The sequence below is a fragment of the Micropterus salmoides genome, unplaced genomic scaffold (genome assembly GCF_014851395.1).
Source record: "Micropterus salmoides isolate LMB-PRFRI ecotype aquatic unplaced genomic scaffold, ASM1485139v1 Ms_hic_scaffold_13, whole genome shotgun sequence".
NCBI classification, from domain to species: Eukaryota; Metazoa; Chordata; class Actinopteri; order Centrarchiformes; family Centrarchidae; genus Micropterus; species Micropterus salmoides.
This window is the reverse complement of record NW_024040374.1, coordinates 6420169-6447700: the sequence shown is the minus strand read 5'-3', so window position 1 is coordinate 6447700 and position 27532 is coordinate 6420169. Positions and strand designations below refer to the sequence as shown.

At 39.0% G+C, this 27532-nt stretch overlaps 4 protein-coding genes across 4 annotated transcripts; 3 read left to right on the top strand and 1 right to left on the bottom strand.

The window, feature by feature from the left end:
* The first annotated feature begins 91 nt into the window (after positions 1–91).
* Positions 92–13895, top strand: meltf (melanotransferrin). The gene is given in 20 exon segments (XM_038715220.1): positions 92–374; positions 1226–1380; positions 2449–2548; positions 3469–3654; positions 3744–3900; positions 3946–3959; positions 4856–4909; positions 5004–5024; positions 5027–5187; positions 5487–5652; positions 6110–6214; positions 6217–6251; positions 8007–8103; positions 8198–8392; positions 9994–10147; positions 10641–10708; positions 10798–10985; positions 11599–11620; positions 11623–11790; positions 11997–13895. Coding segments are annotated over 20 exon segments (2157 nt in total). The 5' UTR covers positions 92–325; the 3' UTR covers positions 12059–13895.
* A 970-nt stretch (positions 13896–14865) lies between these two features.
* si:ch211-162e15.3 (protein NCBP2AS2) lies at positions 14866–16286 on the bottom strand. Its single transcript, XM_038715219.1, has 2 exons — positions 15951–16286; positions 14866–15829 (listed from the first exon to the last, which is right to left on the bottom strand). The coding sequence occupies exon 2, from the start codon at positions 15728–15730 to the stop codon at positions 15425–15427; it is 306 nt and encodes a 101-aa protein (XP_038571147.1). The 5' UTR covers positions 15731–15829; positions 15951–16286; the 3' UTR covers positions 14866–15424.
* Positions 16287–16428: 142 nt separating this feature from the next.
* Positions 16429–18477, top strand: fkbp2 (FKBP prolyl isomerase 2). Its single transcript, XM_038715218.1, has 2 exons — positions 16429–17023; positions 18036–18477. The coding sequence occupies exon 1, from the start codon at positions 16571–16573 to the stop codon at positions 16985–16987; it is 417 nt and encodes a 138-aa protein (XP_038571146.1). The 5' UTR covers positions 16429–16570; the 3' UTR covers positions 16988–17023; positions 18036–18477.
* Positions 18478–19791: 1314 nt separating this feature from the next.
* Positions 19792–25159, top strand: ncbp2 (nuclear cap binding protein subunit 2). Its single transcript, XM_038715217.1, has 5 exons — positions 19792–19947; positions 20268–20354; positions 22440–22534; positions 22966–23104; positions 24568–25159. Exons 1-5 carry the CDS (start codon positions 19873–19875, stop codon positions 24664–24666), a joined length of 495 nt encoding a protein of 164 aa, XP_038571145.1. The 5' UTR covers positions 19792–19872; the 3' UTR covers positions 24667–25159.
* The last annotated feature ends 2373 nt before the right edge of the window (positions 25160–27532 follow it).

Sequence of the window (27532 nt, the reverse complement as noted above, 5' to 3'; positions counted from 1 at the left end):
AGCACCACACGAGTGGAGAAGAGGAAAGAGAGGAAAGCAGAGGTGGGGTTCTCTGAGTGTAAAAGACCTCTCTGTCCGGACTTTGGCCTGCAGCCAGGCAGCAGAGACGTGTCAGCCCAGGTACAGCAGGGAAGCGTGCTTCGTGAACTCTACTCTAAGTTGTAAATCATCGAAAATACAGCCTCTTCTGAGCTTCATACAAGGACTTTAAGCTGAGTTTTGAAGATAGAAGTTGGACTTTGACTCAAGAGTCATCATATAAAGAACAGGAGAGGGAAAAGGAGGCTATTTCACCCAACACATACAGGGAGGAGAGAACAAAGCCATGGCCATGTGGAGGACAGCGGGAGCTCTAATACTAATACTGCATACGGGTAAGAGCATTTCTTTTACTACTACAACTATATACACTGTAAACTTACAGAACATGCTATGCTTTGTTAAATTTTTAGACATATATTTTTATATATTTCATTTATTAAAGATGTAGTAGTGCATTCTTCCTGCTTGGCCATGTAAAACCAATTGACTAAAATGTATTATGTATCGCACATCAATGGCAGTGTGTGCAAAAGGGTGAATAAGAAGCAAAAGCTCTTTGGATAAAAGTTCTATTTAAATGCAGCCATTTGCAATGGGTCATTATCAACACTGTAGTTTTAAAGTGCTGACCAGATTATTTTTCCAGTTGACCTCAACTTATTGCTCATGTACGATAGCTTTGATAAGAAAACAGAAAGTGTAGATCTATTGTAGACTATCCTATTTATCGGACAATTGGTTCATAACTTTTTGTTCTTGTGACCTTTTAAAGCAAAGTAACTCATGACCCCTTGTCACAGTTTTCATATAAATTGAGATTAATGTTCCCTTCTCAGTTTGTTTAATTTGGATTTTTTAGAGGTCTGAAGAGGTCAAGGTCAATAAAAAAATAATGTTTCATGTGATCCTTCAGATTTATCTTGTGACATTTCAGGGGTACTAAATTCAAGGTTGGGAAGCACTGTACTAAGGTAGAAGCTAGAATGGAAATAGCAAAATGTAGTCATAGTTGTTATCTATGGTGGCACTCACTTCATTAATAGGATTAATAAATTATTTATTAATCCTATGAATGAACACATACAGTACTTGAGATTACAGAATGTTTTCATGAATCATTTGGTGGAATAATTTAATAAGAGAATGATGAGTGGTCTTTCCTGTGTGTCTCTCTCTTTATCAGTGTTTGGTCAGAGCACCATCAGATGGTGCACCATCTCAGATATGGAGCAGAGAAAATGTCAGGCCATGGCGCAGTCTTTCTCCGAAGTCTCCATCCGTCCATCCCTCAGCTGTGTTAACGGAGCAACAGTCGAAGGCTGCGTTCAGAAACTACAGGTTGGATTTTGGAACTTTGATTGAATAAACCTTTAAATTTTATCTAACTCAACACATTTGAATAACTTGTGATTATAGTAGTTTCTGATTGTTAGTCATCGGGCAGCACGGTGGTCCAGTGGATAGCACTGTGGCTTCAGAGCAAGACGATTGGGGGTTCAAACCCCAGTTGCCCCAGCCTTTCTGTGTGGAGTTTGCATCCTCTCCCCGTGTCTGTGTGGGTTTCCCCCACATGTTAGGTTCTACTGTCAGTGGTATTGACCTTTAATTCTAAATCTACTTGTATCTGTCCAGTCAACAGAGGACTCGTTAAAAGTTAATAAAATACTTTGAGTGGCAGCACACAATGAGGCATCAGATAACAAGGAAGACACTCTAAGGAAAGTGCAATAAATTTGTTAATATGTGATAAAGTTATCACACTGGGTTGTTTATGACAACCACAAACTGTGAGATTTCTGATCTGAGAACAAGACGTCCCAGTTAGCTTAAGCTGAACTAGGAGTGAAACATAAGCGTTAAAGTCACAATGGGGGAATGTATAATTCACACGTTTCTATAGTATATAAACAAATGCCTGATCCTCCAAAAGCTATTAAGTATTCCCCTCAAAAGTATGTCTATCTAGTGTTGAATATTTAAAAGTCACTTAGTTTAGATGTGGGACGACTTTCATATTCTTATATTACAATGAAAGAAATTGTTGTTTTGTTCTAGAATGTTTTCTGTTGCGCCTAAATTTTGGAAATCATCACAAGGCCACAGAAACTTGCACTGATTTTTTTCATACAATGTTGTAATGTGTGCAAATAGCTATCCATTTCATTCTTTCAACACTGGGGCTCTTGATATCAGGGGTGTAGCACAAAATTCGTGTTGCGCCCCTCTCCACACCCACGGCTATTCATTCTCGTATCTTTGTGGGCCCTCCTCACATGAAGGCCATGTATACTCAGTCCCCTTCCCCCCTCCCAGTCCTATGCCTGTGATTAATATTCAAGGAATTGTGGTAAGTAAGTCCCTTATTTTATGACATCATTAACCTTTTTGTTTTCTGTGTCTCTGCAGAGAAAAGAAGCAGATGCCTTGTCCATGTTCGGCACTGACATCTACAGACTTTTGAAGACTGCTTCCTTTAAGATGGCTGCAAGTGAATCAAAGGCTGATCGTAAGATTAATTATCAATTATTTTCAAAGCTTCAAGGAGAGAAGAATCAGCAGCAGTAAAGGAAAAACACTTCTCCCTTCCTCAGTAACTAAAAGTACTAAATACTAAATACTAAAAGTATCATGAGCCACAGAGTACTGATGATGACATGTTACCAGAAAAACAGTTAATAAAGCTCAAGAAAATCTTGCCATGTTTTTTCTTTCTGTAAGAGAAACTCAAACAGAGAAACATCAAAGGAAAGATTTAGTGATTCAGATAGAAAAACAGGTGTGAATTTAATGTTTAATGGAATATGACATTTTAGGAAATATACTTATTTGCTTTCTTGCCGAAAGTATAAACAACAATTTGTGGTTTAATGGGAAGTTACATGCTGGACAATCTCTTGGACAGAGCCAGGCTTGCTGTTTCTCTTGGTTTCCAGTCTAAGCTAAGCTAAGAGGCTGCTAGCTACAGCTTATCGTGCAGACTTGAGAGTGGAACAAAACATATTTCCCAAAATGGTGAACAATTCCTTTAATGTGCTTTGTTTAAACAAAAAATTACCATAAACGTTGAGACCAAACAGTCTGTGGTCCCAGTGATACTACTCTAAAAGAATGTATATATATTGAAAACTCATATTTATTTCATTTTCATGTCATAGATCTGATCATGTCCTCACATCTGACATAGAAGTGTTTTTAAATGAAAATATAACAAGTAATAGAAGATTCCTGGTCATTTAGCTGTTTATCATGGGTTAAGTTAATGCTGAGTTATTGGATATTTCCAAACAGGAGTCTGCACTTTGATCTCCTAGATCCTATTTCCGTTCCCTGATTATAAGAGCACAGAGCCAGATTGTAAAATAAAGTAAATTGATGTCAAAGTACTTATTGTCATAAATTTTAACACCTGTGCTGTTGTTGCCCCAGGTACTGGTGCCTCCTACTATGCAGTTGCTGTAGTGAAGAAAGCCAATTCTGAAATCAACATCAACAACCTGGCAGGAAAAAAGAGCTGCCACACTGGGAAAGGCCGAACCGCTGGCTGGAATATGCCTTTAGGATACCTCATAGACCAGGGCTACATGTCTGTGATGGGCTGCAACATCCCACAGGGTAGGAATCATACATACTATACATACATATACATATATACACATAGACTATACATACAGAAAGCTGGAGAGAACTGTGTGTGTGTTCAGGTGTGGCACATTTCTTCAATGCGAGCTGTATCCCCGGAGCAAACGAGGTTGATGACCCTTTGTCTCTATGTGAGCTGTGCAAAGGAGATAATAATGGAGCACACAAATGTGAGATGAGCAACAAAGAGAGCTACTTCAGCTATGAAGGAGCTTTCAGGTAACACACATTCATACTCCACATACTCTACACTCAAACACACAGATGTCTGCTGTACTGTATATGTACCATGTGGATGTTAATTTTGTTCACACCAAGACTCTAGATTTCTTCTTTTCCTCTACCATTACCAGCATTAGTACGGGTTTTAACTTAAATATTTAGATCTCTTATCATCAGACTTTCAATTTAAACAAAAAAACCTGTTTAGTAATAATGTTATCTTATCTAAATGAATGTGCAAAAACACTGGTAGCCTACTGTGTCCCACTTACTTAATTATATTGTGACGCCCTTCCCACTGTTTGGAGGTTGTCCTGCCAACCTCAGCAGACAATTGGCCGAATTGGGAGGGTTGTCAGCTGATTGCTCTCACCTTGACCCATGGGCTATAAAACCTGGCCCATGTATTCAGTTCACTCATTTATTATAATGCATAAAAAAAAAATTGAATTAATCAAGCATTTGAGCTAAATGCTAAATCTAGCATGGCAACACCCCCACAATGACAATGCTAACATGCTAACGTTTAGCAGGTATGATATTAACCATGTTCGCCATCTTAGTTTAGCAACTTGTTAGCATGCTGACATTGGTGTCGTTAGAGGAAACGTCAAGGAACCAAAGATTTTAGGATTCATCTTCGGAAACAATTTATGCTTGTAAAAATGTAATGGCAATCCATCTAATAGTTGTTCATTTATTTCATTCTGGACCTGAACGGCCAACTGGCTGATTGCCATTCCTACCATGGCTAAAACACATGCAGGCCAAAACCAAGGAGGAACCAGGGTGAAGCGTGTTAGCATCCTCTTTGTAATGTAATAGGCTTTATGGAAACATGCATCTAAGTAACACTAACGCTTTCACTGCAACTGGTGTGAAATTCTGCAAGTAGCTTGCAGCTTCTCTACTTCTCCTGTTTCCTTTGAACTTCTCTAGGTGTCTGGTGAAGATGCAGGACAGGTGGCCTTCACTAAACATACAACTGTCGAGGAGAACACTGATGGTATGTCTAATCTAATTTGGTTATTACACTAACTCACTTTGTCGAATTCAGTTAGCGTGCCAGTCTGTTAGCTAACGATTTATTTTTTTACCAGGTCGTGGCCCAGACTGGGCAAATTACTGAGGTCATCGGACTATGAGCTGTTGTGTCGTGACGGCACCAGAGCTCCTGTCTCTCAATGGAAAACATGCCATCTGGTCCGTGTCCCATTTCGTGGGATTGTGGTCAGCAATGACATCACTCCCTCTGTGGTGTTCAACATGCTGACAGAAGGCCTGGTATGTCCAAAGGGCTTACAGTGGTAACATCCACAAACAAGACTGCTGCTCATGCATCAATAGCAGGGCAGTTTTAGTTTTTCACATTGTCAGAGCCTCATTTTCACCTGAGTCGGCATGTAATGATTAATGTCACTAAACGATTTTTAAATTAGATTAGAAGATAACGTGTGAATGTCATATCCGTTATCATCCTATCCAAGATCCAAGTTATCATAGTTTGAGCCAATCAGACATCTGACCACATTATACTTAGATTTTATATGTGAGATTAAATGAGTGTACCTTGCTGTCTGCAGGAAAAGTCAGGATTCAACATATTTTCATCTGCCGCGTATGGAGGAGGAACTGTACTCTTCTCTGAGTCATCCACCATGTTTCAGGGAGTGGGGTCAGACGATCCCCAGCAGTGGATGGGTCGCCTCTATCATAATGCTCTGACAGCCATGGACTGTAAACCTGAAGGTGAAACATATCTATCTATCTGTCTGTCTGTCTGTCTGTCTGTCTGTCTGTCGTACAACATCACACCAGAGCATAACATTAAATCACGCAGTAAAAATTTAAATACCCTAGTTAAATTTCCAAATTATTAAAAAGATATTAGAATAATTTTGTTCTAACAAAACATAACTAGCATATATTATAAAGCCAAAAAATTTAAATATTCAAAATGAATATTTGTGCTTTATTTTTTTCAGGTTGTAAAAATAAAAACATTAAAAAAAAACTTTTTTAAGTGTCCTGTGAAGCTTAAGTTACCAAGACAGGGGAAATGCATGGATTTGGATTTGTGGCTTCTGTATGAAATTAATTGATTTTTTTATTTCTATTTTTACCCTATCTGGTTAACTGGGCTACCTACAACATACAAACATTATTCTGTCCTTCATTACCACCCATCTGTCTATAAATATACCAGGTGTCCTGCGGTGGTGTGTGTTGTCCAGCGGTGAGCAGCAGAAGTGTGCTGATATGGCCGTGGCCTTTCAAAGTAAAGGTCTAACTCCAGAAATCAAGTGTGTCTACAAGACTCTGTGACTGACTGCATGAAGATGATCAAGGTAGCAGATGTTTCTTATTGAGAAAAAGCTACAGTGGTATTCATTCACTTCAGCTTAAAACATTAAACACTCTTGAACTTTAAGGGAAAACACTAGAATCTGATGGAGGCTGATAAAAATATTTATATTTAAGAGTTAAAAAATCAGAGTCCGACAGCAGATATTTGTTCTTTAAAACTAAACATAACAAACTGTTTCTATTACAGTTTTTCTCAGTCGCTTTGGTGCTACATGCAAAATGGTTAACACAACAAAGTTAAAATACTTTATTCATATCCTTTGCCTACAAGTATATAGGTAAACGAAATGTTGTTTCTTACAGACCATAAACAACGTAAGAATAGACAACAACAACATCACAATAGCAACACTCAGACCATTCTCCCACAATACCATAAATACCAGTAAACAGTAACAATACACAGTGAGCAGTACAGTTTTTCTCAGTCGCTTTAGTGCATTTCTCAGATCAGAATTGAAATTCTCAAAAGTAATTGTTCAACCTCCACATCATCTCGTCACTTGTGCACATCATAAAAGCACTTTCTCATTGTTTTAAACAAATTGCAAATGACTTGACACACTGATGCAAATGATTATGTACAATTGTCTGCTGTTTCCTGCATTATCAATTGCTTATGTCCTGCTGATCACAATGAATTATACCAGTCTCTGCTGAATAATCTTACCCCAAGTTCATTGCATTGGTCACTACATGCAAAATGGTTGAACACGTTATCAAAAATCAAAGTTAAAATACTTTATTCATTTCCTTTGCCTGCAAGTATATACTCTGGCTAAATGAAATGTTGTTTCTTAAGGACCATAAACAAAGTAAGAATAGACCACAACAACATCACAATAGCAACACTCATACCAATACTCAATACCAGTAAACAGTAACAATACAAAGTGAGCAGTAATATATATATATAAAGCAAATGTTGTTTTCCCCTGAGAACGGGATAATTCATTTTATCGTGATCACAAGATAACAAACCATAGCTGAATACAGGCGCTGGCAGATGGTTTCTTCAGAATAATTTCAAAGCAATTACCAGTGTCACTGGTTAGTTCAATTGGTAGAGCACAAGGCTCAGTTTGATTAGTTTGATTCCTGTTCTTGTTGACTTTCTTTTTCTTCTTTTGTGTGTATTATCCTCTTCAGCAAAATTGTTATGAAGAGATTGAAGGGAATCCAATCACACATTTCCAGACGGTTATTTATCTTTCTTTTCTTCTTACAGTGACATGCTCTGTCAACAAATTACAGTACCAACAGTAAAAGCATAGCTGTGATTCCTGTCCTCTCTCCTGCTATGTATAACTTTGTACTGTGATATATGCCATACAAAAAAAGTGCAGCCTTCTGCATTTTCAATCATTGTCATCAAAATCTTAGCCAAAGTGTACATCAGAGAATACTTACAGAGTACACTGTTATATTGAAAAGATGGCTAAACATTTTTACTTGCTTGTTCATAAACAAGACACAAGGACTTGTCGTTCTGATGGCACTGACAAGTTCAATGACATAAAGATTTGCTTTTGAGAGAAAGACTAAGGATTTTGAGCAAATTGTGGGCTTTTGCAGGCAATCCACTGTGTTGTGCTGTTTGTACTACCTGTTTTGAGAAATGCACTTACTGTTTAGCAAATGTTAAGAATGATTCGAGAAATGCACCAAATCGACTGAGAAAAACTGTTATCCTTTAAATGTGGTAAATATTTGACGAACATTTCGTATTTGTGTAGAACAACGAGGCTGATGCTGTCACTCTGGATGGAGGTTACATCTATACAGCCGGCAAAGATTATGGCTTGGTCCCTGCTACTGGCGAGAGCTACACAGGTAAAAACATAATAACAGAGACTCACACAGACAAGGTCACACATTCTTGTTTCAAAGAAGACAGATATAGGTTTGTTCGCTTTTTTGTCTCCAGATGACCGTGATGGTTCCATATATTATGCGGTTGCGGTGGTGAAAAAGAGTAGCAACGACATCCGTAACCTTAATGACCTTCGTGGCCGTCGCTCCTGTCACACTGGATATGGTCGCACTGCTGGCTGGAACGTTCCCGTAGCATTGCTGATGGAGAGAGGCCTGATCACCCCTCAGCACTGTCAGATACCCCAAGGTCAGTGGGATGTTGGTGTATGTATCTGTAGCAGAGGTGTGAGAAAGAGAAGAAGAATTTGTAGAAATCCAGAGGTCAAATGCTGGAAATCGATAAAATAAAATCCCAAGATGATGTCTTAAAACATATTTTGTGCAACCCAAATTTATTTTATATTTGTTTGTATCTGTTTAATTAAAAAGCAAATTTTCACATTTAGGGCGGTGTGGTGGTGCAGTGGTTAGCACTGTCGCCTCACAGCAAGAAGATTGTGGGTTCAAACCCCCAGTTGCCCCGGCCTTTCTGTGTGGAGTTTGCATGTTCTCCCCGTGTCTGCATGGGTTCTCTCCGGGTGCTCTGGCTTCCTCCCACCGTCCAAAGACATGCAGCCTTGGTTGATTGGTGACCCTGAATTGTCCTTAGGTGTGGATGTGAGTGGTTGTTGGTCTAAGTGTGGCCCTGTGATCGACTGGCCCCCACTGAACCCCCCATTATATGTGTTCTATACAGTATTTAATAGAAGTAAAGGTAGGCAGGTTCTTACTTTAAGCCTCAAGTCCTGCTGGTTTTCACTGTTGAATTGCTATTCATGGACTACTATACACATGGCACACCAATTGAGTGCAGTTACATTTTGGACAAAAAACAGCAGTAGCCAAGACAGTAGTCCAAAGACATGCGGACTAGGTTAATTGGTGACTCTAACTGGTTGTTTGTCTATGTGCGGCCCTGTGATGGACTGGCAACCTGTCCAGGGTGTACCCCGCCTTTTGCCTGATGTCAGCTGGGTTTGGCCATGGTATGGACGGATTTTCACAATTACTGTAAAAAGCTGGAACCAGAGAATGTTTAGCATTTTTACTTGATTAATGATTTAAATGATTAATGGATCATTAAAATGATGATGTACATTGTTTCAGCAGTAGTTTACATTCTACTACGGCAGATATGTGATTTTTTTTTGTCTGAGGGCTCAAAGCCTTAGAGGATTTGTGGTATGTTGTTGCTGAAAATGTAATCAATTTCCATCAAAATCCAGTAGTAAACTTGATTTTGGTTTTACAGTAACATGTTAAGCTTTGTGAATTTGTGAAGTCAACAGTCAAATAATAATCATAACAATTTAGGAGTTAACGTAATTACAACTTTCACACATGGTAAATACTGTTCATCCCAACGTCAACTGGGATTTTTCTGAAAGTGTCACACATAACATACCTGACGTGGCACTTAATAACACATGAAAACTAAGCAAATGTCACTGCTTCAATTTAGCCAAAGTCTGTTGTAATTAAGTTTAATGGATATTGTCATATTGTCAGTGCGCAGTATTTCAACCCTCCCACAACCAACTCTGCAATCATACAAACGTCTTGAGTAGTCTGACAACACGCTCCATAAAGTTCACACCTTCAGTTTGTAAAGCAGGGTTTCTATTAAGAATTTGTATTTTCTGATCTAAGATTATATCATCAGAGATATTTCTCAGACTTTACAGAGCTCCTCCAAAACAACAGAAAACATTATAAAACAGGTTGTGTAGTATTCTCTCATGTGTAAACAATGGAATTTTCTATTTCTATTTTCTATTTAATTGACTTTCTATTTCCCATGATGCTTAGCGGTGGGAGAGTTCTTCAAGCAGAGCTGTGTGCCAGGTGCCAACCAGCCCGGGTTCCCTGGCAGCCTGTGCAGTCTGTGTATGGGAGACAGCTCTGGACAGAACAAATGTGAGAAGGGAAAAGACCTGTATGATGGATACGACGGTGCCTTCAGGTACTATAAAACTGCAGCATACCAGACCATCATCAGGATTGCATGTTTGACTTGTGTTTTCCCTATTCTGTATTTCCATTTCAATTTTCAATCCCATTTTTTTCCTTTAATGTTACAGGATAATGTAATGTAAAGATCATATAGGTTTATGTTATGACCACCAGCAAATTGTGTTTTCAGTTTTCTCAACACTGTACATCTTTAATTTTCACCAGCTGTTAGTGGCGCATGTAATATAATTTTTAAGCTCTATTATTGGATGTTTCTTGCTTTAATGCGCCTTTGGAGTTATAGTTAACTTATCCTGGTGTTTTGCCCAGGAGAGTTTCATGCCAATCCAAGCCATAGAAGTGCTCCAAATGGCAGTAATGTAACATTATTACTTTCTGGAAACAACCAAATCAGCTTCTCCAACTCTTTTACCTCCAACAGAAAAGTATCTTGAACTTATGCCACACACTACATGTGTCTGTCTATCTATCTGTCCATTCAGGTGTCTGGCGAAGGGAGATGGAGATGTGGCTTTCATCAAACATTCTACTGTCTTCCAAAACACTGATGGTAAGAAATACCAAGATACAAAATGTTCTCTTTTTAATGGTCTCATCATTTTAAGGGATGTAAAGACTCCACTTTGTGTATTTGTTCAGGTAACTCTGGGGAATCGTGGGCAGTGGATCTTCGATCTACAGATTTCCAGCTGCTGTGTTCCCATGGCACTAAAGCCGAGGTCTCACAGTACAGACACTGTAACTTGGCCAGAGTCCCTTCTCACGCTGTAATGGTACGGGCCAACTACAACATCCACGTTGTATATGGACTGCTGGACCGCGCACAGGTAAGACGTGTCTGTACTGTATGTGAGTCAGAAGGGTGTAAGCCGTCAAAGTGCAGAGACCTGAAACTGCATTAAGATAGGTTATCGTTTACAGTAAATAATTCACTGATTATTTTTGTCAAATGTATGTTATCATCATATGAGTCGAATAAAAAAAAGGAAACATTGTGAAATAGTTTTTGTGTGTGATTGATTGTTTATTACATTTTAGTACATGTATGAACAAATCAGGAAATCATGAATAGTGAGTGTAAATGCATTATGTTATGTAGTGGACAAGAACCACACTTCTGTAGGTTATTTATTGCAAGACATCAGCAGTGCTATCAGCATAACTTTTGGACAAATAAAGCTAGCAGAGATGCAACACATACAGTTCATTAAAAAAAACAAGTACTATATTTCCTGTTAAAACATTCCCCTTCGAAAAGTGTGCATATTCAACATTAGAATATTTATACTTAATAAAGTGCATGAAAAATAGGAAATATAACACTGTAAGTGTCTTGTGTCTCTGCAGGTTTGTTTTCATCTTACAGTGAAATGAATGGAAATCAGTGGCTAACTTTGTCAGTTTGGTGTTTTGTTTGTCATTATCTCTGTTTCCCTGTAGACATATTTTGGCAGTGATACAGGTCTGGTTTCAGGATGTTTGACTCACAGGCCTACAAGGGCACAGATCTCATCTTCAAAGACTCCACTGTTCGCCTTGTGGGTGTTGCTGACAGAAAGACCTACCAGGAGTGGCTGGGCCAGGGCTACATAGCCTCACTGGTCGACATGGAGTGTAACTCATCAAGTGCAGGTATAAAACAGACTAAATAGCATAAATCCTTCCTTACAATCCAAAGCCAATACATACTTACTTACTAGTAACATTTTCAATGCAGGACATGCAGCTGCTACCAATTTTCATTGCATAAAATGGCCATTTTGTCACATTATCTGTCAAAGTTGTTTTCATATGTACACTCTGTCTTTAATATTTGCCAATTTCTCGTTCTCTTACAGTGGTGTCTTCTGTCTGCCTGTTGCTGATGGCCCTGTTCGGCTTCATGCTGACCAACCTCTGAATGTGGCGTCCAGCCTCTTCTCCTACTCCCTTCCTCATCCATTTTCTCTATTCCTCACCCCGCAACTCTTTACATTTCCTGTACATTGGAACATGTCCTTTCTACCTGATTGTGTGTTATTTTACTATACAAGAGAATGGTATGTTGGAACTGCCTTTGGATTTAAATTGTGCTAGTGTTATAGCAAATGAAGCACAGCATCTCTTGTTTTTGGGGCATAGAAGAGAGTTAGTTGCCAAAGGACTTTCAGCCAGTGTGAATCATACATGTTGACAGAAGGTGTTGCTGCCACTTTGTTTACTGAAGATGAGCTGCCATATCAGTGTATATGCTGCCATCTGTTACATTGCTTTAGTGGAAAGTGCATACCTGTCTCGCCAAAGCTAGTTTTAGAAAGAACAGACTATCTTGATTTTTAACCTCACATGAGCCACAGATATTGCTTTAACTTCTGGTTTACCACAGAGGGTGCAAAACAACATTTATTCCAGGAAACACTGGATAATTAACAAAACAGAGTTTTTGTAATGTAGATGAATTGACCCTTTAACCTAAGTAGCTCTAACAGCACTAACATGGGCAGGAAGTTTACTTTTGAATGAATTTATATTCAAATCAACATGTTCAGTCAGCCAGAAACAATGCAAATTTAAAGCTTTCCTCACAGATACCTTTAACACTGTATTGATTGTAACACACTGTAACTTACCCAAGATCGGCTCCCCCATTTTTAAAGGCTTCATGTGAATTTAAAAGTCAGATTGCGGTTCTGCTCTGCTGTCACTTGCCCTGTGAGTACTACTAACGAGCACGGCCTTCCCATAGTTTAGGCTGTTTCTGCAATAAGCTAATGCCATATCAGTGAATATGCACTAGTGTTGCCTCCACACAGAGCTGTGCTGGGGATGGTGTGATGATGAGTGACTGAGTGATTGTCCATAGGCTGTCCACTTCATGTATTCTCCTCAAATACCTAAAAATCAAGAAAATTAATACTCTTATTCATCTGGTTTAACTTTATATTCGACCAAGCCTCCTTGAGCTGCTGCATATTTTCTAACTATTCTTATATTATTGTTACTAATCTGATGCTTTTGGATGGGAACTGCTTCAGCAGCAGATACACAGCATACCTCCTACCTGCAGCAATTTCTGACACCTTTTTCAGCATTTAAATTGGACACAAATGGATTGAGTAACTGACATATTGGTCAGGTTCCATCAGATTTGGGGAGAACATAAAGAAAACACCCTGTGGTTTGTGCTGGAGAGTGAATGAGTTTTTGTTTGTCTGGATGGTTTAAATCAAAGAGGAGTTTGTGTCAGGTGAGACAGCAGACTTTCATTTGTTAAGGTTTAAATTAAAAACAGATTTACTTGCATTTTGTTTGACTCAATTTAAGAACATTTACTACATTTTGGTTTGGAAAAGGATTTTGCTTAACCTCTATGCTTCTAACCCAAACTCAGTCCAGAAATGTGTCTTTCTAACTCTAACCTACCAGTGCTTGTCATATCTGTTGTACTTCCTACTGCTTGATGCTGTTTCCTGTTTTAAAATGTTGATTTGGATGTGTATTTTCCTATGTTGAAAGATTTATTTTTATATGAAGTTCAGGTGCCATATCAGTGTATATGTACTGACTCATGCTGTCAGAAACTAATGCTTTCTCTTCCTCCTGATAGAGATTTATTTCTATGTGAAATGATGTAACATGTGACTAATATTTAGTTGCCAGGCCAGTGCGTCTGCACAAGTATTAATACATAAAGCTGCCAACTTGCGCTGTTTTCTGTACTTGATCAAATGAAATAAAGATATGTACCGCAAAACTCACACTTTTTGAAGACTTGTTGCTAACGCTGTGTCGTATGACGTCCCTTGTCATGTATTTCTGAAATATGCCTTTTAACTCGTGCCAAAGCTGCTAGAAAGATTAATTTCCATCAGAATATATGTAATAAGGCTGCATTTCCTCAGACAAAAGGTTTTCATTTTTAGCGTCTTGTTGCTAAAATCTTCTCATCTTTTTATACATAGACACACATGGACTTTGTGTTGTATGCAAAGTAGAGCAATTGAATCGATTAATCTGCCCAGTATTTTCTTGATTAATCCACATTACATCAGACACCAGCCAATCTAGATTTTTTAAGAGCTCAAGGCAACATGTCTTGTTATGATCAAGTCTTATTTTGTCCAACCAACAGTCCAAAATTCAGATGTAAAATTTTCTAAGATGCTAAGACAAGGAAAATCAGCAAATTCTCACATTTAATAAGCTGAAACCATCAAATGATTGCTTGAAAAATGACTAAAACGATTCATGAATCATCAGAATAGTCGCCAAATCTTTCTGACAACCACCTAATTGATTAATCATTGAAGTCCTAAGTGACAGTAAAATATACAGTAACTAGGTCAAGGTACTGTCAAGACCAAAGGATGAATGTCATATATTGGTGACTTGGGACCAGAAATTATACATGCTCTGACCAGACCACTGGTGTACATATATGCAAGTGACACTACAAGTTGAATCAGTCTGAATTAACTTTTGACACTGTGACCAGGGAGCAATAACATGTCCTCTTGTCTCAATTTCTAGAGTTTTATATCTCTGCTGTTGTCCTGCTGGAGTTGTGAAAGCAAATGAACTCCTCATAACTCTGCAAATCTGACACGGCTTTTCTTACAGTCAGTCCCCGGCATTAGTCCACTTTAGTTTCCACATCTTCTCTTTAAAGGTGCTTTATGTCCTTAAAATTAACATAACAATGGCAAATAAATATCACTTGACAATGTGTAGCAGTGTTTTAAATTATAATCTTTATTTATACAGTCAGAACAAAATAGTGAAATCACTGTCTACACTGTACATAACACATCTCTCTCAATAAGTACATTTTGGCTAATAAAATTATTATGCAAGACAAATTCATGTACATATCCTCAAAAGCTCTTTGGCAGGTATCACAGATGCCATACTTTACCAAGACAGTTACTACTTTTCCACAGACTTTATATTTCCATGTGTTTTCTGACAGTTTATCATAAATTATCTTGCCATCGATCGCAGTTGAGTGCGGACCTCTTCACATTAACAACAATTATTCCTGATCGTGAAGTGATCAGTGTCCATGATGAAGCCACTTTCTAATGATTACAGTTAACCACCACGCACCATTGCTGAGGCAGATTGTTCACACATCAGTTCTCCTCTGGTCTTCTTTAATTATTGCTTGATCCATAATAAGTCTGGTGATTATACAAAAACATGAGATGTTATCAGCATGACAGTAACTAAAGTTTTGTTATCAGTGGAGTCCCAGTCTCTTTAACATCCTACAGCCAGTCTGTCCTCTTTATTTCTTGATCTGTCTGGAGCCGTCCTTCCATCCCTCCTTCACTTCATTAACAAAAGTCTCTCTGACTCTCCTGAGGCGGCTGCCCACCTCTCCCAGGTCACCGGGGACTCTGCCGGCCTCAGCCCGGACCTGCCGGAGCGTCTGGGAGCGCATGACCCGCTCCGACGCGTCCCGGCCGGCTATCTGAGCCTTGGTGATGGCGTAGGCTGTGATCTGGGCCGCCCTGCGAATCGGACGAGACTCTGCCAACTTCTCGACGACGCGGTGGTTGTTGATGAGGTTGAATAACATACGAGCGAGCATGTTGGCGAGTGTTCCCCAAAGATCCTCGTCCTAGCTGACACGTTAGCTTAGCCTGCTAAGTTAGCAAGCACTCCCGTCCAACTCTCGTGTTTTTCACCCCTGTAATGACACCAACTTTTACTGTTAGCTGGCTGAAATGCGTCCAGTGTATGTTATACTGTCATATATGTTGCGGTTGTGGTGTAAATGTCAATAACAATACATAACAAAGCGGGCTTACTTCAGCTGAACCAGGTGACCGCTGGGCTGCAGTGGCTGTCGTAACAGGCTGTGGAGCGAGGCTGAAGTTCGCTTCAGATTGGAGGCTTTATGAGAAACTTTGTTTTTTGTTTGTTTTCTGATTTAAACCAGTAGTACACTGCAGAGTAAGTACTAAGTAAGCAATGTAGTTGTTTTACACATTTATTATAGTTATAACTTTATCGATTTAAATCAGCAGATCATTTATCCTCTAAATGTCTCATGAACTCACGAAAACATAGTCTGACGAATGTGAAGCGAACTTCAGTTTTCTCTCAGACGATTATTTTTTTATTATTTATTATTTATTATTCTAAAATAAACCGTTAATTAATCATTACAATCAGTCCATTACAATTTCCAGTTTGCAAGCTACAAACCGTACCAAATCCGGACTAAGCATGTTTACCGGACGTTTTCGCTGTTAACACCAGCAGGTAAAATACGTCCGGGTCGAATCAGACGCGCATCCGCTTTCGGAAGCAGATCTTTCCAGCTCATTTCCTTTTTTCATCTCCAACATTTGCACACTGGTCGTGGAGCTTACACTTCTCCATACTAAACCCTTTAACACCCGGAAACTGTGAGAGGACTGCAGCCATGCGGGTGCTTCTGTTGTTCGCCGTGACTGTGCTGTCCCTGAGCCCGGCGGCGGTGAGTGGAGCCGAGAAGAAGAAGCTGCAGATCGGCATCAAGAAGCGAGTGGACAACTGCCCCATCAAGTCCCGCAAGGGAGACGTGTTGAACATGCACTACACGGGCAAGCTAGAGGACGGAACCGAGTTCGACAGCAGCATTCCCCGCGACAGGCCTTTCACCTTCACCCTGGGCACTGGCCAAGTGATCAAAGGCTGGGACCAGGGTCTGCTGGGCATGTGCGAGGGCGAGAAGAGGAAGCTGGTCATCCCCGCCGAGCTGGGCTACGGAGACCGGGGAGCCCCTCCGAAGATCCCCGGAGGAGCGACGCTCATCTTCGAAGTGGAGCTGCTCAGCATCGAGAGAAGATCCGACCTTTGATGAAGATGAGATTGCAAGGCAGGCACTTTCCAAAACGTGAGTTGTTACAGATATATGCCAACTTCTGAATGACCTGTCTAGATAGTGGATTACAATGTCTTTTGATTCAACAAATTATAATACCCCCCCCCACACACACACACACACACACAAACACACACACACAAACACACAAACACAATGAGGTAATTTGATTAAAAGCAAATTAATTTAGGTACATGCACCATGTAAACTCGACAGTAAAATAAAGGTCTTAAACTAGATGTGTACTCCGAGCACACCAAGTAAGAGAAACATTAACTTTAGGTAATAAAGCTGGATCCACCTAGACCCCCCCTCTTCATGAAAAGAAACTTATTTTTTGATAGTATTTATGGTCTGTGTTTTTCAGTAATAGCCATTCAATTTACATCTTAGTGGTGGAGTCTATCTCTGTCTGGCTGGATTCAAATTACCTTCATGTGCACAAAGGTTTCACGAGAAATAATACATTTAAAGTACTGTTTTTTTATTAATTGATATTAGCCTTTCTGTCCACCTCCCACAGCCGCATCAAAGCTGTATTAAATTACTGCTAAAACCTATATCCTACTGATATTGCTTCACAGTAAAACATTATACTTGTTTTTAATGTACAGCAGTAACTGTCAGTTTACTTTGGCAAAAATGTGTCTACAAAACTTTAAGGGAGTAGAGGAACAAGAAGGAGCTGAACAGCTGCAGAGGACAGGAAGTGAAACAAATATTGTTACAAAACTGGTCCTGAAACTCTGACATTATTTCAATATTAGTTTTCAGAGGATACCTAAAGTTGGTGTAAGCAACCCCCTCCTGTCAAGCCTTCCCCCAAAATACAGTTTCATGTTCAGTGAGTGCACCGGTAGGAAGGTATTCAGGCATGTAGGCCAGGACGCCAGATACCGGATCATTTTCATTTTTGTGTCAGAGCATTTCATTTGATTGCTGTTGGGATGAAAAGAGAATTTTGACAAATCTAAAAAAAATGCTGAAACCTTTAAAATTGTAATTGACTGTAATTTTCCTTCAGGTTCCAGGAGCTGCTGCAGCATTAAGTAGAGATCCTCTGACCTCTGATGACGACCACATTGCAAATCTGAGAGAAGAGTTGGCAACCCAACGGCAAAGCCACTGTCCTCCTTTCAGTGGCTTTGTTTATTGTGCTCTGATTTATAGGACTGAAGTTATTATGACATACAAAACTGTATGTCCTTACTAAACGTTAGTAGAATTGATGGTGAGCAGCTAAGCCCAGTATCTGGCTGTGGGCTGATGGTAAAAGGCATGCCCTGCCATTTCATCTCATTTATGGTTTTAATGTTCAAAAGTGAGTTCATTCATATGTCTACATTCTTCTTACAAAATAATTTAGGTTGTTAATTTAGTCAGAAATCAGATTAGGGTAAATGTTACATGTTTTGTTCACTTTAAATATTTGAATTATGATAATAAAATGTTGACCTTACAGAAAATTTTGCAGTCTGAAGTGGTTTTGTTGGACAAGAAGGTTTTACAGTTTTCCTTGTCTTCACTTACTATATGTGTATTTTATGGATCTTAGCTGTAACAAATGCCCCATGACTGTGGAACAGTTTCAGTAAGTATATATGCTGTCTTGTCTTGTAAGTCTTGTATATATGCTGTAGACATATAGTAGGGTTATAGTGCAATCTATAAAGCACTATGCTAATACTTTTAACAGTAATCTATGAAGTCTGATTTAGGAGCTGAAATATTCTTGTAATTATACACTATAAATGTACTATAATACTTAATCACAAGGTTTCTCAACCTACAGTTTTGCATGCTCTTAGGTGCAAATTATGTTTGAAAAAGAGCAGTTTTTGGCATGTGGTCTTAATCAGAGTCGGACACGTGTATTAAAAGCAGAGTAAATGTAAATGCTCTGTATTTGTATATCGCCTTTCTAGTCTTTTTGACGACTCATAGTGCTTTTACACTACATTGCGTTCACCATTCACTCACATTCATACACTGGTGGAACAGCCACCAGGAGTAATTCAGGGTTCAGTATCTTGCCCAAGGACACTTCGACATGCAGCCTGGAGGAGCCGGGAAGAACCGTCAACCTTCCGATTGACAGGCAACCCGCTCTACTTCCTGAGCCACAGCCACCCCAAAACAACAAAAGACACAACAAATGTAGGCTATATATTTGCACCTTTTTTTTATTCCTTAATGTAATATACAGTACAACAACACCAAAAAACAACAAAAAATCATTCTGCCCCACCATCCTGTCATGGGTCTGGGACAGGCCAGAGAATCTCGTCATCCACCTCCTTTCCGGTGTCCTTGTCCTCTTCCTTCACATCACTCTGTATCCGTTGTTCCAAAACTGAATGAACTGATTCGGGACCCTTTATCTGTCTACTGAAACTTCTTTTAGGTGTGTGATCAATGACTCTTTGTGTTTCCACCGGGTAGTTGTGTGCTGCTCAAGCTTTGGTGACTTGAGTTAACAATATTGAATGTTAGGGCTTTCTTCATGACTACATGGTACACTGTCATGGTGCAAAAGACATGAAGGAATTTATGTATAACGTGAGAGTTTGCAGTGAAAACAGGGAATGATATTTATATTTTGGGGAAATGGGTGTGCTTTTTGATAAATGGCGATGTTAGTTCAAAAGCCTGTTTATAGTAAAGCAATAGAGAAAAACATGTGAGTACACGTTTTGCTAGGTTTTGTAGGGGCTGAACTCGGCCCTGACGTTTATAGCAACACGTTCCTCTCGGAGTTCTTCAAAGGACGGACACACGAAGCGGAACGTACGTCATCGCGTTTCCGCAATGCTAACAGTCGAGTAGCTGCAGACCGCCAACTTACAAGCGATTGCTCCACGATGACTGCTAAATTAAACGCTTTGAATAGTGATTCTTACATCGACGTTAGTCAATACAGAGACCAACATTTTAAGGTAAGTTGGGAAATATTCGTAAGGAGCGCCAGTACCTGAGGGTTTTTTAACGTTAACGTAACGGTTTATCTTGTTAGCTAACACAGTCAACAACCGTTAGCATCTCGTGCTTTTGTGTTGATCGATTTAGTAACTTTACATTTAAAGACCTCATGGTTTCTTCCCCTTTTTACCATCATAAAATCAGCGTATCTAACAGTTTCAGCAGCAGCAGTAGCAGCAGGATATCGGTTTAACGTTACCTTACCACTGTAAGCTACAGTAAAGAAACCAGTGTCCTTTACTTCCTGAGTGGTGCTTATTGTTGTTTGTGTTTTCAGGGTAACCGCTATGATCAGGAGAAGCTGCTGAAGCAGAGCCACACTTTGTACGTTGGGAATCTCTCCTTCTATACCACTGAGGAGCAGGTAGGATACACTGGCACTATTATTATAAAGCCCTGTACTAAGTTCTTTGGAAGTTGCTTTTACTCTAATCATATTTTTTATGACAAGAAGATGAAAGAAGTAGCTTTGGCTTTCTAAAACATCTTTTGTTTGCTTCTTGTGGTCTGTGACTTTATTTTCAGATCCCCAAAGCCGTTATTAGGCATTGGCCAGTATGAGATTTTGACTGTATGATAACCTTAAGCAAAAATATCACAGTTTCTGGTATATTATTGCTCTAAAATGTGTTATTTTTAAATTTCTGTGTTTAAAAAAAACAAAAACATCAACTTGTTTCAGTGAACACAATATATTTTATTTAAGCAATAACATATACTGCTGCTGCTAAGAAAAGCAAGACACTTAACCCCTAGTTGCTCCAGAGGCGTGGGCAATTGTAAGTCGCTTTGGATAAAAGCGTCAGTTAATTGAATAAATGTAACTTGAGGTGTGAAAATAGCTGATGTTAGTTAGGTAATTAGCCATGTTATCTTCCTTGGTAGCAGGCCAATAGTATTTATTTCACCTCTCTTTGCTTGTTGCAAATGTTCATTTCAAGATAATGTTTAATTTAGCAAAGAGTGACGAATGGTGCTCCCGTAGATGGGATATCATATTTGCCGTATTGCCTCCGTCTTCTTCGGTGGGGGAAAATGTTCAGGGGTTCGTCATCCTAAACACAGGTGCTCGCACCAACCAGAGGGGGAGGGATCATGTTACACTCTACATGGGTGTGAATTATACAATGACAACCAACCAACTTTTTTCCCAGGTACCAGAGGATACCCAGTACAGCGCTGGTGTGTGCTTCAGTGAACTAAAATCTTACAATGCTTACTATATCCTTGCTTATTTAACTAATGTATGCTGTCTGTAGATGATAAATAAATCAAATTCTTCGCACCAGTTGATGGGTTCCTATACCACACAACAACTTCTGTAGTTAGAGGTCACCAAGTATTCTAGAGCAAAACTGCAAGAAAGTCAGACCTGCATACACAACAACAGGCCATCATGACTGCACAAAACAGACCCACTCAATGCTGAACCAGAACCAAAGACAACATCATAAAAAACAGGCTGCATTATCATCTCTAATTCCAAATTTTTATCATTTCAAGTTTTAAGGTAACTTACTCTTTTGAGCAAATATCTTCTTTCCTATTGCTCATGTTGATTGTGAATGAAATAATAATAATGATAATAATAAAGCAGTAGTCATTCATTGTTGGGGAATTGGAAATTGTTGGGTCTACGGTCTACACCTGTTCTATATGAACAGTGCAATGACATGACTTTTGTTATGAATTGGCACTACATAAATAAACCCGAAACTGAAGACATTTGAAATAACAAACCTGGATTTTAACATTTACCGGGGCAGGTAAAACTCCTGAATTCCAGAGTGAAAACAAATGCTATGCTTATTGTAAAAACACTCACAAAAGACTTGAAATTAAATAATAAACTCTATATTGATGTCAAAATGTATCTCTACCAAAACTAATACTCAGTTTCATTGCTTATGCCTAAGCACCAGTGTTAACTAACAATTACATAAAATATGAAATGACGGTGATAATAAAATGATAGGTGAACTGTCAGCTAGCTAACATTAGATAGCTTATTTTAAGTAAAAGAAATACCAAAATCTGAAGGTAGGAGAGTTAAGTGTATTAAACAAGCTAGATGGCTAAATACTGACATTAACCTGCAGTGTCTCTATTCGAGTGTGATGCACTGAGTGGAGCAGCAGCAGCTGCGAGTGATGCAGCCAGACAAGACTTTCAACTAACGTCAATGTTAGGAGATGATGGTATGGTCCATTTTAGGGGTGTCTGAAATTGTATTTGTAAATGTAAAAAAACAGCTCATATCGCAGCAACGGTATAAAATAAAATTTTTGTGGTTTGAAACTTTTTCATACCATGGGATACCTTGAAACCAGTACCCGGTCCATGCCTAGCCGTTAGTGAGTTGTCATGGGAGTTTTGAGTGTCGTATAGTGTTTAGAGTTTCATGAAGTAGTCTTCTAATGCTTCTGTTATTTTTGTGACTGATAAACAGGTACATGAGCTATTTTCTAAAAGTGGAGACGTCAAGCGCATCATCATTGGTCTGGATAAAGTCAAGAAGACAGCCTGCGGATTCTGCTTTGTAGAGTATCCTTTTATATATGAAACCCAAGTCTTACTTACATGCATTCACCTACATGCACAGCAAACACACCTTGGTACCGAGTCCACAATCTGTCTGGTGACTGGTAACAAACTAACAGCATTGTAGAGATTTAACAGTATGAAAATTTCATATCACGATTATAGTGAACAAAATTCAAACAGGCTCAAAATGTTCAAAAAGTACTTATACACTTCACTAAGTTTCATATTGAAAAGCACAAACAAAATTAGCAGCACTATGTACTGTGTTTGCATAAATAAATAAAACATTATTAACACAGCCAATACCTTATGTAAATGGTTATGAAATTGTTACCGGTTTAATCATCATTGTTATAGCTCAAGTTTTACCACTGTAGCATGATGTGTGCATATTGTGCAAGTTTAGGAGACCTTAACCCCCGCTGTACCAGATACTACACCCGTACAGGCGCAGAAAATGCCATGCGCTTCATTAATGGCACACGGCTGGACGACCGTATCATCAGGACAGACTGGGACGCCGGCTTCAAGGAGGGGCGGCAGTATGGCCGTGGCAAATCTGGAGGACAGGTGAGGATCCTGACTCCTGTTTGTTATGAGTACTTGGGATAATGATCTGTACAGAGATAGAACTTTTTGTTTAAAGAGTAAGTTATAGAATAACAAATAGTCATATTACCCCACAGATCATGGTACTTCATTCAAACTCAACAGAAAAAATAACTCACTAAAATTGTCTAGGTTATTCTTCCCACTGTTCCAACAATCACCAACTCTCAATTGATTGATATAAACCCTTTTATTCAGAGTTAAACGTCAAAATATTCTGGCTCTATATGCTAGCTCCCTGCTGCCTCTCTGATGTTCGACCTCCTTTTCACTCCTCTCCTGATATTTTCACGTCTAACTCTGTTAATGCCGAGTTACATGTAATGCAGTTATGTCACTGTCTGGGTATATCGTAGCCAGTGTCAACATTACACAGTTTGTCCACATGTGGGCACTGGTAACTTGATTATTCAACCTTAAGGTATCTCAGTAGCAGGTAAAAAAAACAAATAAGCGATATGTAACAGGTTCTGGATTTGTTTTTATAAAGGACTATATGCCTTTTATATTGTTATATATTTTTTTAAACTCCTAAATATTGATATCAGCCTTATAAATCCAGTATCGGTCAGGCTATAATCTGAAGCAGTTTGATTAATTTCACAAACATTTATGAATTTACAGATATTTGTTAATTTGCTTTCATTTCAGTGTTTTTAATATCCCATTGTCTGAATGCATTTTCCAGTTCAGAAGGAAACGCTGAATGCTTATATAAACAGCTTTTAAAAATCCATACTTAAACTGTAGCTTACATTAAAAGCAAGCCAGGTAGGTTGTATTGTATAAAAGATTTTAAAAAAATACTGTTTGGCAGTGGTTCTTAAAATAGTGGAACCAGCAGATTCCTCACCAAAATGGGGAACAGCTAACTAATGATTTGATTGTAAATCACTGTTGCAATATTCTTCTGGGTGGCTGTTCAGGGTCTCCTGCCCAACTGTTTTGTCTGTCCTTGATATTGGAAAAAGTTTTGGATTCTCTGCGATAGTGTATTTTGGAAAACAATATAAAACACAGCATACCTCAGCCAACACTGAAATGGCCTTTTAAAAAATCAATACTCTATCATTACATTTTAATACACCAGTGTGATATTTAGAAAGTGATATAACTTCCAAATCATGCACATTAACCACAGCCTTTGTAGAGACAGCATTATTATTGCATGTCATTTGAGAAATTTGTATACTATGCTGTCAACAGATATAGCCTATGTAATTATGTCCATTTCTGTTGTACAAAGTGAGCTGAGTGTGTAAATAAGGAAACATAAATACTAATTGGCTTATTTTTAGGGGGTAATGCAGAAAAGGCTTTTTTCCCCCCAGAATATAATTTTAGGTTGAGACCCCTACACTGAAATAATCAAACATGTGTATTAACCTGGGTTCTCTGGCTCTGCGTTTTTGTGTCTTGTTTAGGTGAGAGATGAGTACAGGCAGGACTACGACCCAGCTAGAGGCGGCTATGGTAAGCTGGCCCAGCAGCATCGACCCACAGAGGCACGCAATACTTTTTAGATTGAACCATACTCAGCCTGGATTACACAGATCCCCAGCCTCAGTCTTCGACCGGGATTGATTCTCCAACAATGCCACAACTTTCCACCACAGATAGTTTGTTGCAGTGTTAACCATGAAACACTCTACAGCGGGTCTGCATGGACCGCAGAAATCAGCAGCTGGTTTTTATTTCTTTTGGAGGCTTGTTTTCTGTTCTGACCACCTCCTGTGACTTCCACACCTGTTTCCAGTCTACATGGTAGCTCAGCCCAAACCCCAAAGTTACTGCGTGATATTTAGTGATGTTTTCGTTATCCTGCGTATAGAAATACCAGACATTTCCCTACAGGCTGGAAAGGCTCTGATAGCATGTAGTAACTGGGTTTAAAGACAAAATGATCTGATGAACTAATCGGAAGGAAGAATTCTGTTATTGTCTGTTTTCCACAGGTGAAACATTGTGTCCCTAATTGTGTATAACTTTTTAAATAAAGATTTTTTTTCAACATTTTAGAGAAGTGATATTTCTCCCTAATCACAATTTTTTTTATGGTGTGGCGAAACAGTAAACACTGTTTTCTTAGAAAAAAACCTACATATTACATAAATACATATCCTTCTGTGTAGCAAATAAAGCAAAAAAGAGTGTTTATATAGTATAGCTTAAACTGATTTATTTTGGCCACTTGCAGGCAGTGGAAGCAAGTTGTAAACACAGCAGTGACATCACCTTTTGAGCTGAATGTTGCTGATTTACACATCCACAAGACACAGAGCAATGGTATCACTAATTTGGAGTTGTTTGCAGACACCTGGCGAATTTTAAGGTTAATATTTGCTCTCCTTTTAGTTACATTTGGGTCTTCACGAAGTCTTGAGGAATTTATCTGGCTCTGTAGCAGCCAGATACATGTTATGTTCATAAGCTAGATACTGTGTTGTGTGCTAGCCAAGAAACATGCAGTGGCTTTTGAGACTGTAGCAGCTGGAAATGACATTAAAACATTTATTTAAAAACAAAAAGTTGATGGTTGTAAAACCAAAACAGCAAGCTGAGAGAACTGCAGAATCCAGTGATACTTAGTCACTCCTTTCATATTACACAGTCATTTTATCCTTTTTTATATAAAATATTGACTATAGCAGCGTAAACTGTAAAGTTGGACACTAAATCAATTGATAGAAAAGATACTTTATACTATGTGAGGGTACTGGTAGTGGTTTGACATCCTTGAAGGGTGCAGCAGTTGTCAGGGAAAAACTTCTTCCATAGTCAATGATGTGATGAATCAGTTCTTTATACGTGGCCACAGAGAGAAAGATCATGGTTCTTTCTTGACATGTAGTCTCCCTCTCCTTAAATACACTCGAGTACAACAACAAATGGCAAATCACATCTGGAGTATTAACATTCACTCAATGGCTCTTCCTGAGCTGACACAAAGAATCAGCTTTATTGCCAGGTATGTGTACACATAAGAGGAATTTGACCCTGGACTGCGCAATGCTCACAATGTGCTTACTATTACAATAACACAATAATACAGTAATAAAATCAAACACAGGCTACAGTATAGAGAACACATATGCACACTATAAACAAAATCAAAATAGACAGATTGAGACAATAGTGCAATGAGCAGAGTGCAAAGGATGCAGGAGTAAATTATTACCATTATTATGTACATGTCGGAGGTGGATGTGATATACAAGCATACATGTACACGGTGTGATGGAGCACAGTGCAAAGGATGCTGGAATAAATAAGTATTATGTGCAGGGGTTACGTACTTGAGATAGGTGGATTTGTATACAGTATATACAATATGACAATATGAACAGTTCTGAAATAGAGAATGATGAATGATAGTAAGTGGTAGCCAGTAAACAGGAATTATTGCACAGGAATTGTTCCTGACACTGTGAGTCAAGAGTCTGCTGTTCATCAGAGTGATGGCTTGTGGGAAGAAACTGTTCCTGAGTCTGTTGGTTTTGGCGTACAGTGCTCTGTAGCACCTACCAGAGGGGAGAAGTTGGAACAGGTTGTGTCCAGGGTGAGATGGATCTCTAGTGATGTTTCCTGCCCGTTTCCTGACTCTGGAAATGTATAAGCCCTGAATGGAGGGCAGGTTGCAAATGTATAAAGCAGCAGAGATGTCCCCCTACTTATCCTTTGGTCTGTGTTAAAATCTCACCTACATGCCAGCAGACTTTTATTGTAGATCAGGATCTTTTGATTGGTGATCACTGTGACCAAGTTAAATATAATGAGTCCTAATAATCTGTAACCTAAAATTTATTTCTCTGTACTTAAAGGATTACTTTGCCAGTGTTATGTTTTCCTCCTAATCTATGTAAGCAATTAATTTCTAGTCCTGTAGCCAATTGTTTATTCCAGAGAAGCCATGCAATAGCTTTATGTTTAGTGGTATACAGATGCATGTAGACTCCTTTAATATATGGGCTTGTCCAGGATTTGAACCTGGGATTAAGGGTGCTCCGATCGATCGGTTACCGATCATAATCGGCCGATAATGGCTTTAACTAGTCTGATCGGTGGTCACTAAAAAGGCCGATAAGAAAAGCCGATCAGATGATGCAATACTCACCAGACAAATTTTCAAGGGCAGCTAAAATGTTTCACTATGCTGTGTGAGCGGTTTTCAAAGCTAGCTAGCACCAAAGTCCTTCTCAGACAAGAAGGGATTAAGGCGCCCACATAATCATTTACAATTAGAGTTGAGCAGAATTCAGACAAGTGGAGCAAAACGCAGGAGCGATCATGTGAAACTGTCGCGGCTGTGCTCATCTCACTCACACTCCACCCGCAACCGGAGTTTAACAGACACATCAGGCAGAGAGAGAGACTCATCCTGCAGTGTGA

Bases quoted from the DNA above. Each gene is read 5' to 3' on its own strand.
- ncbp2 (XM_038715217.1), top strand. From the start codon at position 19,873: ATGACTGCTAAATTAAACGCTTTGAATAGTGATTCTTACATCGACGTT. The intron at 20,355-22,439 runs GTAGGATACACT...ACTGATAAACAG, and splicing joins TCTATACCACTGAGGAGCAG to GTACATGAGCTATTTTCTAA. The intron at 23,105-24,567 runs GTGAGGATCCTG...TGTCTTGTTTAG, and splicing joins GTGGCAAATCTGGAGGACAG to GTGAGAGATGAGTACAGGCA.
- fkbp2 (XM_038715218.1), top strand. From the start codon at position 16,571: ATGCGGGTGCTTCTGTTGTTCGCCGTGACTGTGCTGTCCCTGAGCCCG.
- si:ch211-162e15.3 (XM_038715219.1), bottom strand. From the start codon at position 15,730: ATGCTCGCTCGTATGTTATTCAACCTCATCAACAACCACCGCGTCGTC.